Genomic DNA, 20,333 nt, shown 5'->3' with positions numbered 1-20,333 from the left:
ATTTGTGGAAACACTAAATTTTATTATATTTTTGATTTTATTCTATCAACATGAAAATATGCCACTTAATTCTTTAATTCATGATACAAACACCAAAGTTGTTATAAGAAAAGAAAGCAGACCAGTATTCCTCATGAATGGAGATATAAAAATTCTATCACTATGGAGAACAGTATGGAGGTACCTTAGAAATCTGTACATAGAACTACCACATGACCCAGCAATCCCACTCTTGGGCATCTATCCCAACAAAACTTTCCTTAAAAAAGACACATGCACCCGCATGTTCATTGCAGCACTATTCACAATAGCCAAGACATGGAAACAACCTAAATATCCATCGACAGATGATTGGATTAGGAAGATGTGGTATAGTATTCAGCCAAAAAAGAATGACATAATGCCATTTGCGGCAACATGGATGGAACTAGAGACTCTCATACTGAGTGAAATAAGTCAGAAAGACAAAGACAAATACCATATGATATCACTTATAAATGGAATCTAATATACAGCACAAATGAACGTTTCCACAGCAAATAAAATCACAGACTTGGAGAACAGATGTGTGGCTGCCCAGGGAGAGAGGGAGGGAGTGGGAGGGATTGGGAGCTTGGGGTTAACAGATGCAAACCATTGCTCTTGGAATAGATTTACAATGAGATCCTGCTGTGTAGCATTGAGAACTATGTCTAGATACTTACATCACAACACAACAATGGGAGGAAAAAGTATGTATACATGTATGTGTAACTTGGTCCCCATGCTGTACAGCAGGAAAAAAAAATTCTATCAAGCTTTTAACAAATCAAATGTAATACATGAAAATTACATCATGACTGAGAGAGGTTTATCCCAGGAATGCAAGGTTGGCTTAATATCCAAACTCAGCTAATGTAAAACAACACTACCAAACTAATAAAGAAAAACCATATGATCATCTCAACAGAAAGATCATTAAAAAAAGAAAAACAAAACAGCTATTTCTATTAAACCTCTCAGCAAAGAGAGGTACTTAGGAGTAGAAGAATACTTCCTTGATCTGAAAAGGGGGACTCCATGAAAAAATCTGCAGCTTACATCATATTTAATGAGGAAAGACTGAACACTTCCCCCATAAAATCATGAAACCAAGAATGCCACCCTTATCGTTCCAATTAAAAAATCAATTGCTTGGAGTTCCCGTCGTGGCTCAGTGGTTAACGAATCCGACTAGGAACCATGAGGTTGCGGGTTTGGTCCCTGCCCTTGCTCAGTGGGTTAACGATCCGGCACTGCCATGGACTGTGGTGTAGGTCGCAGATGCGGCTCGGATCCCGCGTTGCTGTGGCTCTGGCGTAGGCCAGTGGCTACAGCTCTGATTCGACCCCTAGCCTGGGAACCTCCATATGTCGCGGGAGCGGCCCAAAGAAATAGGCAAAAGACAAAAAAAAAAAAAAAAAAAAAAAAAAAAAATTGCTTATCTAAATACTAGAAATGTACAATATAAAACAAAAATTAGGCATAATTATAAAATGTCCTCCAAAATTCTCTCCCCATAAGGTATATGATTTGATAATCTTCTCCCCTTGATTATGCATGAGATGGTCAAAATGATGGATTTCACTGTCATGATACATTTCTGGCAAAAGGAAATTTTCTTATATAATTAAGATCCCAAATTAGCTTATTTTCTTAAAGATAATCAACATGGAGATATCTGGGTAACTCTCACCTAATCAGAGAGAAGCCTTTAAAAAAAAATATGAGTAAATTTCTCCTGTGGACCTCAAATAAGATGGAAGCCACCACGAGTTTAACATCTGCAAGGAACTGAACTCTGCCATCAACCTGAATGAACGTAGAAGAGCAGGCTGAGCCTCAGACATAATGCAGTCTTGGATGATCCAATGATACCAAACATGTAAGCCCTAAACAGTGGAACCAGCTAATGCATGCCCAGATTCTTGGCCCATGGAGACTGTGAGATAATGACTGGGTGATGTTTAAGCTACTAAGTTTGTGGTAACTTATTTCTCAGCAATAAAAAACTTATACAGAAACCATTCATAATGACACCAAAAATATGAAATAATTAAGAGATAAAATTTGTCAAAAATGTTAGAGTAAAAGCTTCAAAAATTGCTGAGACAAAGTAGGTCTAACGAAATGGAGATACATATCATGTTCATGGAAAGATGGAAGACAATGTTAATGAGACATCGATTCCTCTCTAAAAGGACTTATTTCAATGCAATCTCAACAGTGCAGCAGACTTGTTTGCAGAAATTGACAGATCATAAAATATATATGAAAATGCAAAGGGCCTAGAATAACCAAAATAATTTTGAAAGAGAAGAATAAAGTTGGAGTAGTACTAACACTTCAAGTATCCAAGGCCTATCTATCACACAGTTATAATAATCAAGAGAGTATATTAATGGGAGTTCCAGTTGTGGCTGAGCGGGTTAAGGACCTAACATTGTCTCTGTGAGGACGAGGGTTTGCTCTCTGGCCTTGCTCAGTGGGTTAAGGATCTGGCATTGCCACAAGTGGTAGATGGAAGCTGCAACTCTGATTTGACCCCTAGCCTTGGAATTTCCATATGCCACAGGTGTAGCCTTAAAAAAAAAAAAAAAAAAAAAAAAGACAGTGTGTTACTGTCAGACAGAACAGCAAAACAAAGTAGAGAATCTGGCAACAGACCCCCAACATACGTAACTGATTTACAAAAAGGGTGCAAAGGTACTTAAGTGGGGAAAGAATATTCTTTTCCTCAAATGATGCTGGAACAACTGAATATACATATGCTAAAAAAAAAAAACCCAAAACAAAAAGACTGTTATCTATATATACCTCACACCACGTTAAAATGATTCATAGATGTAAACATAAAACTAAAAACTATAAAACCAGAAGAAAATACAAGAGTAAATTCTTGTGATCTTGAGTTTGGCAAAGATTTTTAATTAATGACACTGACACTGAAAGTACAATTCTTAGAAGTGTAAATTGATAAATTAGATGTTATCAATACTAATCTGTTCTCTAAAGGACACTGTCAAGAGAACTTCAAAATAAGGCACAGGTGATGAGAAAATATTTTCAAATCACATCTATAACAATTGCATCAGAGTTTATAACTCTCAAAATTCAACAATAAGGAAATAATTCAATTTTTAAAACACAAAGAAAATATTTTAAAAGACATATCAAAAAAGATACACAGATGGTGAATAAGCATGTGAGAAGATGGTTAACATCAATAGTTACTAGGAAATGCAATTAAATCTACAATGAGATATTATATATCTATTAGAATAGTTAAAATTAAAACTACTGACCATTCCAATTGTTGTCCAGGATACAAAAGAATTGGAATTGTAATATACTGCTGATGGGAATGTAAAATCATACAAATACTTTGGAAATTGTGTAGTAGTTAAACACACTCCTACCAATTTACCACTCATTTCATTTCTGGGGTATCCACCCATGAGAAAGCAAAACGTGCGTCCATACAAAAGCTTGTACACACATTTTCATGGCAGCTTTACTTGGTATTAAAAAACTGGTAAAAATCCAAGTGTTTATCAACACGTAAACTGATAAACGAACTATGGTATATCAGAAGTCTAAGAAGATATGACAATAATGTAATGAGGTATCCTGGATAAAATTGTGGAAAGGAAAAAGAACATTAAGTAAAAGCTAAGGAAATCTGAATAAACTATGTATATTAGTTAATAATGATGTATGAATATTTGTTCATTAATTGTAACAAATATACCACATTAATATGATAATAAGGAAAACTATGTAGGGATATAGGACAACTCTATACTTAATTTCTCTGTAAACCTAACACTATCCTAAAAAGTAAAGTCTATTAAAAATTAAAGCACTTAGTCCTTAATAAGTGTGTATAATTTAACACATTTAATAAATCAGATATAAAAGATTTTTAAAAACCTAATGTATAGTGACAAAAAGTAGGTTAGTAGTTGCCTACCGATCCATAGGAAGTGGCAGGGATAGGAGAGGGATATAAAAAAGGAAGGATTAAAAAGGAAACTTCTGAGGGAAAAGGGTATATTTATCATTTTTGTTTGTGTGGGGATGGCTTTATAGGCATACTCTTATGTCAAAACTTAACAAACTGTACATTTTAAATATAAGCAGCTTATTGTGAGACAACTATATTTTAATAAGACTTTTTTTCTAGTATAAACAAACCAAAAAACCTTCCAACTATGAACTATCTTCTTAAAAAATAGTCTGCGGGCCTATTTGGAGTTAGCCCCATAACACCGGTTGAGTTTTTTTCTTTCATTTTTATTGGGCTATGATTGACATACAGCACTGTACCAGTTTAGGGTGTACAGCACCATGCTTTGACTGATCCACATCATGAAATAATTATCTCATTAAATTTACTGACTATCCATCATCTGATATAGATACAACATTAAACAAATGGGGAAAGAAATTTTGTGATGAGAATACTTAGGATTTATTAACAGCTTTCATATATAACCCAAGCAGTGTTAATTATGTTTATCATGTTGTACATTATCTGGTACCTATTTATCTCGTAACTAGGAGTTTGTGCCTTTTGACTGCATTCATCCGATTCCCCTTCTTCCTCCTCCCACTCTGTCACCCACAAATCTGATCTCTGTTTATGAGGGTTTTTTTTGAAGTATAATTGACCTACAACACTGTGTTAGTTCCTGTTACACAACATAGTGATTCAATATTTCTATACATTTCAAAACGACCACCATGATAAGTCTAGTTAATATATGTCACCATACAAAGATACTACATAGTTACTATATTCCCCACACAGTGCATTTCACATTCTTGACTCATTTGTTTCACAACTGGTAGTTTTTATCACTTAGTCTCTCTCACCTATTTCTTTCATTCCCCACACTCCTCCCTCTGGCAACCCCCTGTTTGTTCTCCATATCTACAACTCTGTTTCTGTTTTGTTATGTTTGCTCATTTGTTTTCTTTTTTAGATTTCACATATAAATGAAATCATACAGTATTTGTCTTCCTCCATCTGACTTATTTCACCTAACATAATACCCTCACCGTTCATCCAGGATATTGCAACCAGCAATTCCCTTCTTTACCATGGCTGAGTAATATTCCATTATATACACATTTCACATCTTTAACCATCCATCTATTGATGGGAACTTAGGTTGCTTCCATGCTTTGGCTTTTGTAAATAATGCTGCAATGAACACAGGGGTACATATATCTTTTTAGTGTTTGTTTTCTTCCAGTAAACACCCAGGAAGGGAACTGTGGGATCATACAGTAGTTTTCTTTTTAACCAGTGTATTTAACTAGTGAGTTTATTTCACTCAAAGATTCATATATTTGGGAATTCTTGTGCCAACAGTGTTAATCACTCAGCATCGAATTTCATGGCATAATGATGATTTAGGACATGCTGGGTGTCTTAATTATTGTTTTCTCACTTCAAGATTTTCAATCTTATGGAAATAACCTAGTCAGACTGTCTGGTTTGAGAGAATTTTTAAGTCAATCAACATTAATCCAAACACAGTATGTCATTTTAAAAATGAGACTTAGTGTCTATTTTATAGCTACAGTATCCTGGAACCCATATCCTGAGCCATTTGCTACTTAAAAATCACACTTCTGGAGTTCCCTGGTGGCTGAGGGGGTTAAGGATCCAGCATTATGACTGCTGCGGTGTGGGTTCCATCCCTGGCTTGGAAACTTCCCAATGCTGTTGGTGTGGCCAAAAAAAAAATAATAATAATAATAATTAAAAATCAGACCTCTGGGAGTTTCTGCTGTGATGCAATGGGTTAAGAACCTGACTACAATGGCTCAAGTTGCTGCAGAGGCACAGGTTTGATCTCCGGCCCAGTACAGTTATTTAAGGATTGTTGCTACAGCTGTAGCTCGGATTCAGTCCCTGGACAGGGAACTTCCATATGCTGTGGGTGTGGGCATAAAAAATCCTAATAATCGAATTCCTAAGAAGGCTAGCATTTGATCACTTGGGGTCAAATACAGCTAATGCTACTTATTAACTTTACCATATTGGGCCACTCTGAGCTTCAGTTTTCTCAACTATACAGTGGGGAAAAAGGTGCCTATTTCATAAGAGTGTTGAAGGATTAAATAAGTTAATGGACGTAAAGGTCGTATCAGACTACCTGGCAGTGCTATCCAGATTTTACAGATTCTACAGATTCTCTGGCATTCACCATCATGGAACAGTAAATCAAAACCACAGTCAGAGGAGTTTCTGTTCTAGTTCAATAGGTTGAGGACCCAATGTTACCTCTGTGAGGATGCAGGCATCACTCAGTGGGTTAAGGATCCAGCATTGCCACAAGGTGCAGTGCAGCTTTGCAGATGTGTCTTGGATCCAGTGTTGCCATGGCTGTACATAGGCTGCTAATGCAGCTCTGATTCAACCCCTAAGCCCAGGAACTTCCATATGCCACAGGTGAGCCTGTTTAAAAAAAAAAAGAAGAAGAAGAAAGGAAAAAAAAAAAACTACACTGAGATACCACTTTACACACACACACACACACACACACACACACACACACACTATTAGAACCTTCATACACTGTTGGTGGAAAGGTGAAAAGTGCAGTCCCTTTGCAAAACCAGTCTGCAGTCCTCAAAAGGTTAAACCTAGAGTTACCATATGTCCCAGCATATGGATATATATATATACACACACATATATATATATCCCCGAAAAATGAAAATATGTTCACACAAAAACTTATACGTGAATGTTCATAGAATCATTATTTACAATAACCTAAAAGCAGATCAACAACTGATAAATCCAACAAAAGCCTAAACCCAGTAACTGATAAATGGACAATCAAAACATAGTATGTCTAAACAATGAAATATTATTTGGCAATAAAAAGGAGTAAAGTACTTATATATGCTACCAGATGGCTGAACCTTGAAAACATTATACCAATGGAAAGAAACCAGCAAAAAAGAACACGTGGTATGATTCTAGTTATATGAAATGTTCAGAACAGGCAAATCCAGAAACAAGGAAAGTAGATTCAGTGGCTATTTAAATGTTTTAAAGGAAAATGAAGAGGGAATGCTAATGACTATGGGATTTCTTTCTGGGGTGATGTAAATGTTCTAATATTAATAGTGGTGTTAAACAACTGTGAATATGCTAAAAACCACTGAATTATATACTTTAAAACTGGTGACCTGTGTAGTATGTGAATTATATTTAGTAAAGCATATTAAATGGTTTAAATTGGATTGGAAAAAGGAAAGCCCGAAGGCAACAATAACAGTATTAATAACAATAAATTAGTTCACTTCTCTAGCCTTATTCTCTTCCACTCCCACATTTACTCTATGCTCTATCCTTAATGGCCTTCTTGAAGTTCCCATATTATGTATTCCTATCTGATGTCCTATGAACATACTATATCTGCTTCTTGGAATTCTCTTCACCCCTCTTCTATCTGCCTAACTCCTTTATATTTAAAATTAGTCAGTAAGAATAACTGAATGGCTGGAACAATCAATCTTAAAATCCAGGGGCCTAAAATGATAACATTTATGCCTCACTCATTTAGACCCTCCCCCACATGATTCAGGGATCCTGGTTCCTTACCTCTGGTGACTGCCCATCCTGGCATCTTGGACCAAGTCTTCCACTGTATTCCCCATACCTGGCATAGAGGACCTGTGGGGCATCAGCACAGATAGAACCTTGAGGAACTTTCTGATCAATTCAATTTTGAACATAGTATATTTATGTCAGGATATTCAATGGTCTTGGGTTCAGCATAGAGATTGTCAGTTCATGACTTTGTATCTCAAATACATTGCAATACTCCCCCCTCTCTACCATACGGTCAGGAAGTAAGAAGTAATCTGCTTAAAAACTCAAAGAAAAGTATTAAGAATAAGAATGCTGATGGGCAAAAAATACTATTCAAGGTCTCTCTTGAGGAATTTACATAAACTGGAGCTAAAGGAGACTTTCCTTAAAGTGTTATTTATTAAAAATTGGAATGCATTGTCTAGGACAAATCAGTGTGACACACAACATCCAATTTCCTGCCCAGGTATATAAGTGTTATTAACTATCTCCCACTTCCAAATTTCTTTTTCTGCCACACTGAGGATTGTTCAGGAGGAGCCGGATGGGTTGGCTGTAGCAAAAGAAATTTGAAAGTACTCACTTTTATGGAAATCATAAGAGAGAATATTTCTTTCATATTATTTATGCATTTATTGATGCATTTATTCTAAAAAATAATACATATTGCCAAATATCTTCTTCCAGGGAAAAATCTTTACAAAATTGAAATCTTGAAAATTCAGCTTCTGATAGAATCCATTCGCTTTTCCAGTTAGACTGGGCATAATTCTTAATTGGTAGTACACAATCTAATATGCTTACGAAGTTCCATCCTCACAGTACCTGTTTTTTAGACTAGCGGTTGGGAATACTAACTCCAGAATTTCAGATCTGGTCCATAATTGGGGCAGGGAGGGGCTTTGGGCGGAGCCTCCGGATAGGGAGGAGGCATTGTTAGAAAGCTGTGGGGCTAGTCTACTGGCTGTCACTACTCTAGTTAAGCCTTTGTATTTGAATGTGCGAGGAGGGTCTGCTGTGTTAGCAGCATTTTCAGTGAGAACTAGTCTCACTTGGCATTTGAGTGGAATCTGCACCTACAGGCGTTTCGTCCCTCCGGACTGCTAAGAAATGTGAGGGCTGCGGAGATGACTGTCGCCAGCTATAGGGAACCGGGAGGTATAAGACTGTTCAGGGAATGGGCTGTGCCGAGAGGCCAAAATAGCCCCAGGGTTTTAGGGAGACGGGAAATGTAACACAGGCAGGGACTGGCAGCAACAGGGCATTGAAGCCGGAGAAAAAGTCGGGAGATAGAGCCGCCAGTAATTGCTTTCGAAGCCGCCGCCACTCGAGTGCTGACTTGTGAGTACTCTGCGTCTCCTGTCCTCAGACTGAAGTCGGGGAACTCTCTTGGAGAACTCTCCCAGTTAGGAAACGAGATCCCTACAACTACCTTCGCCGGCTCTCCCCACCTGCCTCAAGGACGTAACAACTATCACCCATCTCCTGCCTACCAGACGCTGGGCAAGGGCAGGAGCTGACAGGTGCCGCCCCCTTCCGACCCAGGAGGTGGAGATTTCACCCCCCTCTCCACCGTCCCGTCCAGCCAAATTCAACACCTATTTTCTCCTCCCGCTGCCCCTATATTCCGACACCCCCTCATCCTTCCCCTATCCCTCCTCCCCAGAGACAGGGGAGGAGAAAAGGGGAGTCCAGGTCGTCATGACTGAGCTGAAGGCAAAGGATCCCCGGGCTCCCCACGTGGCGGGCAGAGCGCCCTCCCCCACCCAGCTCGGGACGCTGGGACGCCCAGACACAGGCCCCTTTCAGGCGAGCCAGACCTCGGAAGCGTCGCCCGCAGCCTCGGCCATACCCCTCTCCCTGGACGGGCTACTCTTCCCTGGGCCCTGCCAGGGACAGGAACCAGACGGGAAGACGCAGGACCAGCAGTCGCTGTCAGACGTGGAGGGGGCGTATCCCAGAGTTGAAGCTACAGAGGGTGCTGGAGGTGGCAGCTCTAGACCCTCGGAAAAAGACACCGGGCTGCTGGACAGTGTCTTGGACACGCTACTAGCGCCCTCAGGTCCCGGGCAGAGCCACGCCAGCCCTCCCGCCTGCGAAGCCACCAGCCCTTGGTGCTTGTTTGGCTCTGAGCTTCCCCAGGACGCTCGGGTTGCCCCTTCCACCCAGGGAGTATTGCCCCTGCTCATGAGCCGGCCAGAGGGCAAGGCTGGCGACAGCTCCGGGACGGCAGCCGCCCATAAAGTGCTATCCAGGGGTCTGGCACCGTCCCGGCAGCTGCTGCCCTCGACTGCCGGGAGCCATCACTGGCCGGCGGCCGCAGTGAAGCCCTCTCCGCAGCCCGCCGTGGTGGAGGTGGAGGAGGAGGATGACTCCGAGTCCGAGGGCTCCATGGTTCCACTTCTGAAGGGTAAACCCCGGCCTGCAGGAGGCACGGCTGCCGGAACAGGAACCCCGACCGGTGCTCCTGGGACGGCCGCAGGAGGCGTCGCCCTGGTCCCCAAGGAAGATGCCCGCTTCTCGGCGCCCAGGGGCGCCCTGGCGGAGCACGATGCGTCAGGGGCGCCCGGGCGCTCCCCTCTGGCCACTACGGTGATGGATTTTATCCACGTGCCCATCCTGCCGCTCAACACGGCCTTTCTGGCCGCCCGCACCCGGCAACTGCTAGAGGGGGATAACTATGACGGCGGGGCCCCGGCTGTCAGCGCCTTTGCACCGCCGCGGGGCTCGCCCTCGGCCCCGTCCGCCTCCGTCACCGCCGGCGACTTCCCCGACTGCGCGTACTCTGCAGACGACGAGCCCAAGGACGACGCATTCCCGCTCTATGGCGACTTCCAGCCGCCCGCCCTGAAGATCAAGGAAGAGGAGGAAGGCGCCGAGGCCGCCGCGCGCTCTCCGCGGTCGTACCTGGTGGCGGGTGCCAACCCTGCCGTCTTCCCGGATTTTCCGCTGGCGCCGCCGTCGCTGCCTCCGCGAGCGTCGTCCAGACCTGGGGAAGCCTCGGCGGCGGTCGCACCCACCAGTGCCTCGGTATCGTCGGCGTCCTCGTCGGGGTCGGCCTTGGAGTGCATGTTGTATAAGGCGGAGGGCGCGCCGCCCCAACAGGGCCCGTTCCCGCCTCCGCCCTGCAAGCCGCCGAGCGCCGGCGCCTGCCTGCTGCCGCGGGACAGCCTGCCGTCCACCTCGGCCTCCGCCGCCGCCGCCGCCGCCGCCGCCGCCGGGGCGGCTCCTGCGCTCTACCAGCCGCTTGGCCTTAACGGGCTCCCGCAGCTCGGCTACCAGGCCGCGGTACTCAAGGAGGGCCTGCCGCAGGTGTACCAGCCCTATCTCAACTACCTGAGGTGAGGGCCCGGGGCGGGGCCCCACGCGTCGCGAGAGTAGCGGGCCGGCAGCCCGCCGCCGCCAGCTCCGGCCCTCCGCGCCCGGCTCCGGCTCCCCAGAGAGGTCGCGAGGGGTGGGTGGCCGGGGCGGGGCACAGCACAGGTTGGCTTCCTTTTTCTTACCTCCTTTCCTTATTTGGGCGGGGGGCACCAAGGGGGCGCAGAATATGCTGTTTCTAGAGCTTGCCTCCGGGAGAATACGCTTCTAAACTTTCCAGGTCTGCGTGGTCCCAAGGCAAGACCCGCAGTGATTTTAAAAAGCGCAGTGTCACTCTAGGTCCGCTGTAGCCCGGCGGTACGGAAAGGGTGCGGCGAGTTGAGGGCTTTGTAACCTGCTTTTCTTCCTAGAATGACGATTACCGGCAATGTCGGTCCTGGAGAGGAGACGTTAACGCACCGCTTTTTCGGGAGGGGTGGCATTGGCTGTCGGGTAGCGAGCTGGAGCCAAAAGCAGAACCATTTTAGGGGTCTGGACATTTACCGGCTTCGTTTTCATACGAATCTCAAAGTTAAAATTAATTTACGTGTAATATGTTTACGTTATGGATTTGAACATTAATCACTGCAATGTCCTGTATTATAATACTGTTCCGTGTTCGCTACAACTTTTTTTTTAATACAGGTTTTTTAAGAGCATTTTAATTTACATACGGGAGTAACGGAATTTTAAAGAAAAAAGAATGCTCTAGGCTTGGAATCTTGTGCTGTGAATAGTCAAGACAGTGTCAATATTTTGAACAATACCTTAAAACGACAAACACTTATGCTGGTTAAAGTAAACAATCATTACGGAGTTTTAAAAACTCAAAAGCATCACGAAATATGATTATGCTCTTAAGGCAAAAAAAAACATGTTACAAGAAGGGCGTAACTTTTAATTTGTCAAAGACTACATTGATTCACTATGAGGAGTTTTGTAGAAAGATTTTTTTTTTAAACCAATGGACCTTTAACTGTTCTGAACGTAAAATTCTATGTGAATTGTTGATTATTCCTTCTTGTTAGTGCTCCTGATTAGCTAATAACTTGCAAGCCTACTGAATCCATTAACAAGTTTAGTTTTCATGTCTTTCAGGTGTGCGTAGAGAGAATTCTATTTAAAAAATCCCCGTTTCACTGTCAATTGTGGGTTAAGAAAACTTTAGTATTAGATAGTGGTGCACCTAAAAATAAATGGAGTACTTTGTTTTGCATTTCAAGGCCGGATTCAGAAGCCAGCCAGAGCCCACAGTACAGCTTCGAGTCATTACCTCAGAAGATTTGTTTAATCTGTGGGGATGAAGCATCAGGCTGTCATTATGGTGTCCTTACCTGTGGGAGCTGTAAGGTCTTCTTTAAAAGGGCAATGGAAGGTAGGCTTCTTTCCCGCATCCTTTCTTGTTGGTTTAATTGTAAATGGAGGCCATCTGACATTTTGTAGATTTTAATTAGCCCTTGCTTCTTCTAAGAAATGGTGCTGTTTCTCTCCGTATAACTTAAAATGTATGATGGTGTCTTAACAAAATATTTTTATCTATAGTACTCCATATTGAATGGTGGTTGGATATTATAATTGCCTACTATTTGACTAACACTTTTATATTAGACACAAGTCATACTAATCTTGGGAACAGTGCTAATATTGTTCATTAACTGTTTAAACTTAAAGAAAAAGCTTTGTTCTGATTGTATTTTTACATTTCCATCATGTATATCATATATAATATATTAAGTTAAAATTTTCTTTCAAAAAAGTGGTAAAAGTCTTCAAAATTATATGTATGTATATATATATACATATATATGATGCAGTTACAAATTTTCTACATGATTTTTTTCTTTTTCCTACATGCATGTTTATATAATATATAATGCTGATTCTAAATGGATTTTTATCTTTTCCTTTTTGTTTAGTATATTTTTGTAAGTGTATAAGGAGATAGGCATGAATAGTTTAAAGAAAAAGAAAGATTTGGACAGGTAGTATAATTTATGAAGTACTTTGCTTTCAGTAAGGATTTCATGTTTTGAAAATCATCTAAATTACATATTTACTTAATGATTTTGGATTGACTTGCAAAGTTTATTTCAGGCTTGAACTTTCATAGAAAGTATGTTTTAATTTTTCTATCTACAGTAAACTTTAAGCAGCTAAACACATTTATATCTGAAGATGGAAATATGTTAAGACATCATTCACATTCGAATTTTAGCAATAGGTGTATTTAAAAAAAACAAAAAAGGTAACATGAGTTTAGGGTTCTCTCTGGAGTGCTGAGATTATACCTAGACGAGGAACCAAAGATTTGAATGTATGCTTTTTTGTTTTCTGTTTGTGAATTTTCTGATTTCAAGAGCCCTCTACTTATAAGTAGGAAAGGAGGGAGTGGGGAATTTTTGCCTTAAGGGAGCATTCAAAGGAGTTGACATACATATTTAATACATGTTTACACCAAAAATATATTAACCTAAAAGACATTTAACCAAAACATTCATTATCCCAGTAGATATCTAATAGATAATTCTTTACAACTATTATGGCCTTGTGATGAAAATGATTCTAACTACTTGTTAATGATATGTGTACCCCCTATTGAAATTAATTCTTTATAAAAAATAATTGCTTTGTGTATTTCTAGAACATGATTTTTTTTTCACAAAGGATGAATATATTTCAGATGTTGAACGTATATACTCAGCTTCAGGGAGTTTTAATTGCATTTTAAATTAGCTGAGATACTGTGACAAGAGGGTATGGGACAACTGAGAGTGGCCTTAACTTTCCCACTGACGTCATTTAGTCATAGTTACAAAGTCCTTTGTGTGGAAGAGTCGATTCTCCACTGAGTAGTTGGAATTACTGTTCCCATCTGACTTTAGTTCTCATTTCTTGAATGTTCTCCCTCTGCACTGATATGCTTTCCTTAATTCTTAGTCTCTTTAGCCTAATTTTTAAGCAAATGACCCCCTAAAGTCCCCTAAAAGCCAGTTTAATTTTAGCCCAGCTCTCTCTTTTTACAGATAGCACAAGTCCCAAAAACATAAATCTGAGTCTGTAGAGCATACAACTAGTTAGTAACTGATGGTTAGTCAACATAGGTTAGATTTTCTTTTATTGCAATGCTTATAAGTTAGAGATGGTATGCAAAAGTAGGTCTACGATAAATGCTACTTAATTCTTGGAAGCTACTTCAAAAGTGCATATAGGACCATGAGTACTCTAAATAAAATACGGATGCCTTCACATTATTATTATTAGAATAGCATCCTCAACATGAAAGATGTCATCCCAAATTTATTATTATAAAGCATTTTTGGACCCCTTCTGTTGGCATTGTTCTGTTTTAGTTTTGAGTAGTAGAAATGAAGTACCTTTATTCAGCAATATTTATAAAGAAGAGTTCAAGATAGATGTTGATAAATTATTCATTTGGTTATTAAAAGACAAATAAGATGATTGATCTCTAGGCATTGAGGAGAGTTTGGAAGTATATGTGTTCAAAGAAGACTGAAGAGATTAAGATTAGACTAAGACTTGAAGATTCATATTAGAAAATTATTAGAATTAAAAGTTAGGCAGTTTAATTGCCAGTGTTTGGATGAATTGGGAGAGAATTGGTGATTTAAGGCAAGAAAATAGAAGGTTCTGGGAGTTTTCAAGAGTGAGAAAGATGAGAACTTTAATTTTATAGTTTGAGAGAATTACCAGGTTTGAAATCTCAGATTAAAGTAGGGCTGTATGATGAGCTGGTTCAAGGTAAAACTTAGGTGTGGATTCCAGTATATCCAGAAGTTGAAAGTTACTAGTCAACAATATGGATATTACTGTTACCAAGGATATGATAACAATCCTTGAGAGTGTTTTCTAATGCGTCAGTGACTATTTAAGTGTTTTATGGGCCTTAACTCATTTAAACTGTATAATGTAGACATTGCTATTACTTTCAATTTATGAATGAGGAAACCGAGGTTCAGAGATGTTAAATTGCCTTAAACACAGTTAGGAAGTGGAAGAGTAGGATTCAAATCCAAGTGATTGATTCTAGAATCTGTGCCCTCCACTGTTATACTTCCTTCCACATAATAGGAAATTCAGTTTAAAATCTAAAAAGAAACAATAGATGGTTAGAAGAAAAGAAAAAATGTGAACCTAGTGATAAAACATCTCGGAATGTAAAAGTGAATCCTGAAGGAGAATGCCAGACCAAGGACCATTAGAAGTGTGTGATATAAATGGATGAGTGGTATTAACTTCACATTTAGGGCAGCAATGAGAAGACAGTCAGAGCCCAAGGGCCACTTTCCCCAGTTCTCCTCCAAGTTAGGAAGGGAAGACAATAAAGCCTATAAAGAAGTCACCCTGGAAACCTGGATTTCCCTTGATATGATACAGAAGAGGGAAAAGGCAGAGAAAAAAACTGCTCAGGAAGTGAGAGTATGGGGTGGAGAGAAATGATTTATCTTAAGCTTACAAAAAGAAAAAAAAAAGAAGAAGAATTAGCCAAAAAGTCATTGGATGAATAGTTCATTTCTTTACTAAGACTGGGAGTGAACCAGGAAGCGGTCAGAAATTGCCTTAATACTTTTCAAGGAGAAGTTATAATGACCTGCTAAACCTATAAATGCAGGTTAGTGGCCTTGTATTAAGAAGGAAAAGATCATTTCTCACTGGCTTACCTCTGTATGCACTGTGACTAGCAGAGTTCTAGGAATATACTAAATATTCACTATATAAATGTTGGCTAAATAAACCAGTCACAGCAGATGATGCCAAGCTCTTATTCTCTGCATGTTTTACAATCTGACAGCATTTTTAGTGAATACAGCTGGTGGGATAAGGCTGGGAAATATTGCAATACAGTTGAAATACATTTTTTAGACGATACTAGGCTAAGTAGGTCTTGATGGATTTAATTATGTTACATTATTAGCCTGATTTTTTCAGGCTGATAAAATTGACAAAGTTATAAGGTATAATTGACAAATAAATTTTAAGATATTTAAAGTATACAATGGGATGATTTGATATATGTGTACATGGTGAAAGGATTCCCCCCTTTAAGTTAATTAACATGTCCATCACCTCAGGTATTTGCATTTCTTTTTGTCAAGAACATTTAAGTTCTACTCTCTTAGAAAATTTCAATTATGTAATAATACAATGTTATCAATTATAGTCACCATATTATTCATTAGATACTCAGACTTTATTCACCTTACAACTGACAGTTTGTACCCTTTACCAACATCTCCCTATTTCCCCCACGTTGGCAACCACTTTTCTGCCCTCTGTTTCTATGAATTCAACTTATTTTTTTTTTATTCCTCCATATGTAAATGATACCATGCAGTATTTGTCTTTCTCTGTCTGGCTTACTTCACTTAGCATAATGTACTCCATGTTCATCTACTTTTTTGTCAATGTATTAATTAAACATGTTTATTGAGCACCTGCTGTATGCCAGCTACTACACTATGTGCTAGTTGAAAAGCAGTGAAACAGGACAAACCTGGCTGACTGCAGTGGAGGAAAGGGATAGTCTGTCACTTAGCATGTATTTAGTGAATTAGATATGTGCTGAATGAGTAGGTTGTGCCTGGACAACTAAAGAATTGACCCCTCTGACAGAAGCTGGGAGTGGTGGGAAAAGTGTTTTAGAAGTAGAAAGACACCATCGTAAGTAGACCAGACATCATGAGAAGACCACAGAGGAAACTGAACAGAAATGAAATTTTTTTAAAGAATAACATATTTCCTTCTGACGTTGAGTGGTGTGGGTATCATAGCCTTAAAATGAAAACTGATTTGGTAGCCTAGTTCTCCTTGGTGTGACTTCCAAAACAGAAATAACGAACATTCAAAATTTTAAGATATTTTATTATTTTTAGAGCAATTTTAGGTTTACAGAAAAATTGAGAGGAAGGTACAGAGATTTCCTTGGTACCTCCTCCCATAAGTAGTCATGATACTATCCTGCCATGATAATAGATCCCCTTTTATCAAAACCCTCCAACAGCATGGTACTTTGTTACAGCTGATAAACCTATACATCATAATAACTGAAAGTCCAGTTTTCATTAGGTTTCGCTCTTGGTTTTGTTACATTCAGTAAGTTTGGGCAAATGTATAATGACATGTATCCACATTTAGAGTATCGTAAGAGTATTTTTTCACTGCTTCCTCAAACCCTCTGTGTTCTGCCTGTTCATCCCTTCCTCCCTCACAACTCTTGTCAACTTCTGATATTTTTGTCTTCGTAGTTTTGCCTTTTCCAGAATGTCGTAGAGTTAGAATCATACAGTAGGTAGCCTTTTCACATTAGCAGTATGCATTTAAGCTTCCTCCATGTGAAAAGCTCATTTCTTTTTAGTGCTGAATAACATTTCATTGTCTGGATACACCACAGTTTATGTATCCACTCACCTGCTGAAGCCCTACTTGGTTGCTTCCAGGTTTTGGCAGTTATGCATAAAGCTGCTATGAAGATCTGTGTTTAGGTATTTGTGTAAACATCAATTTTCAGCTCCTTAGGACAAATACTAAGGAGTACAATTATTTATTGTGTGGTAGGAGGTGTTTAGTTTTGTAGGAAACCACCAACTTGTTTTCTAAAGCAGCTGTGCCATTATTCATTCCCACAGGCAATGAATGAGAATTCCTCTTGCTCCATGTCCTTGTCAGCACTTGTGTTTCCCAGTGCTTCAGATTTTGGCCTTTCTAATAGGTGTATAATAGTAGCTCATTGTTGGTTTGACTTGAATTTCCCTGATCACATATGATGTGAAGTATGTTTTCATATGCTTATTTGCCGTCTGTGTATCTTCTTTGGTGAGGTGTTAAGTTCTTTGGTGCATTTTTTAATTGAATTGTTTTCTTACTGTTGCGTTTTAAGAGTTCTTTTTATATATTTTGGATAACAGACCCTTATCAGATATGTATTTGGCAAGTATTTTCTCCACTCTGTCTTTTTATTCTCTTGACGATGTCTTTCACGTGGCAGAAAATTTTACATTTAATGAAATCTGGTTTCTCATTTTCTTCTTTCATAGATTGTGACTTTTGTGTTATATCTAAAAATTTAAAATCTTGTAGAAGTTTTATAGTTTTGAATTTTATTTTCAGTCGTGCAATCCATTTTGAGTAAATTCTTGTGAAGAGTGTAAAGTCTGTGTCTAGATTTACTTTTTCTTTTTTTGCATATGAATGTCCAGTTGTTCCAGCACTACTTGTTGAAGGGACTGTCTTTTTCTCTACTGCATTGCCTCTACTCCTTTGTTAAAGATAAGTTGGCTGTATTTATGTGGTTCTATTTTTTGGCTTTCTATTCTGTTCTGTTGATCTATTTATCTGTTCTCCCACCAGTACCACACTGTCTTGATTATTGTAGCTTTATAGTAAGTCTTGAAGTCAGGTAGTATCAGCCGTCCAACTTCAATATTGTTGCCTATCCTAGATCTTTTGCCTCTCCATATAAATGTTAGGCTCATTTTATTAATATCCACAAAATGACCTTCTAGGAATTGTTTGGGCTTACATTGAATCTATACATTGTATTAGGAAGAACTAACATCTTGACAGTATCCATGAATATGGAATATCTCCCCATTTCTTTATGTTTTTTTTTTTTCTTTTGGTCTTTTTGTCTTTTAGGGCTGCACCCATGGCATATGGAGGTTTCCAGGCTAGGGGTCCAATTGGAGCCATAGCCACCAGCCTATGTCAGAGCCGCAGAAATGTGGGATTCAAGCTGCATCTATGACCTACACCACAGCTACAGCAACACCAGATCCTTAACCCACTGAGCAAGGCTAGGGATCCAACCCACGTCTTCATGGATGCTAGTCAGGTTCGCTAACTGCTGAGCCACGATGGGAACTCCTTATTTGTTTTCTTTTTTAGCTTGTTAATGTGCTGGAATATATTAATTTTCAAATGTTAAACCAGTCTTGCATACTTGAGATAAATCTTATTTAGTCATGATATACAATTCTGCAGCTACCTGCTGCTAGCCACAGCCACAGCAATACCAGATCTGAGCTGCATCTGTAACCTACACCACAGGTCACAGCAATGCCAGATCCTTTATCCCACTGAGCTAGGCGAGGGATGGAATGGGCATCCTTGTGGATACTAGCTGAGTTCATTACTGCTGAGACAAAACAGAAACTCCATGATGTACAGTTCTTTTTATCCTTGTTTTATGTTTGATATGCTAAAATTTTCTGAAGTTTTTTGCATCTTTGTTCATGAGAGATTCAGTCTATAGTTTTATTATCTTGTATTGTCTTTATCTGGTTTGTATTAGAATAATGCTGCTTCACAGAATGAGTTAGGAAGCATTCTTCCTGTTTTCATCTCTGAAAGAGATTATAGAAAAGTGGTATAATTTCTTTCTTAAATGTTTGGTAGAATTCATCATCAGACTCATCTTGGCATGGTGCTTTCTCTTTTGGAAAGTTATTGATTCAATTTCTTTAATAGATATAGGCCTATCCAGATTGTCTGTTTCTTCTTGTGTCAATTTTAACAGATTCTGACTGTCAAAGCATTGGTCCATTTCATCTACATTATGAAATTTGTAAGCATAGCATTGTTCATAGTATTCTTTATTATCTGCTTAATGTCCATAGGGATCTATAATGTCTCCTCTTTCACTTCTTATGTTAGTAATTTGTGTTCTCTATTGTTTTTGCTAGTTAGCCAGGCTGGAAGCTCATTGATTTTATTGATCTTTCCAAAGAACCAACTTTTGGCTTTATTTTTCTTTATTGATTTCCTGTTATCAATTTAATTGATTTCTGATCTAATTTTTTATTATTTCTTTTCTTCTATTTATTTGGCTTAATTTACTCTTTCTCTAGGTACCTAAGGCAAAATTTAGAAGATTGTTTTAGGTATTTTTTCTTTATATATATGTATATAAAGGTTCTCATATCTGTGTGTGTGTGTGTGTGTGTGTGTATATATGTATATGTGTAGCTGAAAGTTTCCCTCTAAGCAACGCTTTTCATGTATATCACGGATTTTGATATTTATGTTTTCATTTTCATTTGGTTCAAAATATTTTTAAATTTCTCTTGAGAGTTCCTCCTTCAATCATGTTATTCAAAAGCATGTTTTTAAATCTGCATGTACTTTGAAAGTTTCCACTTGTCTTTCTGTTACCAATTTCTAGTTTAATTTCACTGTGGTCTAAGGACAGACATTGAATGATTTCTATTCTCTAAACCTGTTAAGGTATGTTTTATGTCATAGAATGTGGTTTATCTTGGTGAATATTTCATGATATCTTGAGAAGAAGGTGTATTCTGCTGCTGTTAAGAAAAGTAGTCTA

At 39.2% G+C, this 20,333-nt stretch overlaps 1 protein-coding gene across 2 annotated transcripts in view; it reads left to right on the top strand.

Annotated features, from left to right (window-relative positions):
• The window catches only part of PGR (progesterone receptor), a 94,093-nt gene continuing 81,520 nt past the window's right edge, over positions 7,761-20,333 (top strand). Inside the window, exons 1-2 of one of the 2 annotated variants that reach the window (XR_002346934.1) lie at positions 7,761-10,980; positions 12,220-12,371. Coding sequence is in view for 1 of the 2 variants with exons in the window: in NM_001166488.1 (NP_001159960.1) it covers positions 9,341-10,980; positions 12,220-12,371 (1,792 nt within the window). In the remaining variant the exon portion in view is untranslated. 2 annotated transcript variants of the gene reach the window in all.

This window comes from Sus scrofa, chromosome 9 (genome assembly GCF_000003025.6).
Source record: "Sus scrofa isolate TJ Tabasco breed Duroc chromosome 9, Sscrofa11.1, whole genome shotgun sequence".
NCBI classification, from domain to species: Eukaryota; Metazoa; Chordata; class Mammalia; order Artiodactyla; family Suidae; genus Sus; species Sus scrofa.
The sequence above is the reverse complement of the archived record's forward strand: the minus strand, read 5'-3'. Positions and strand labels throughout refer to the sequence as shown.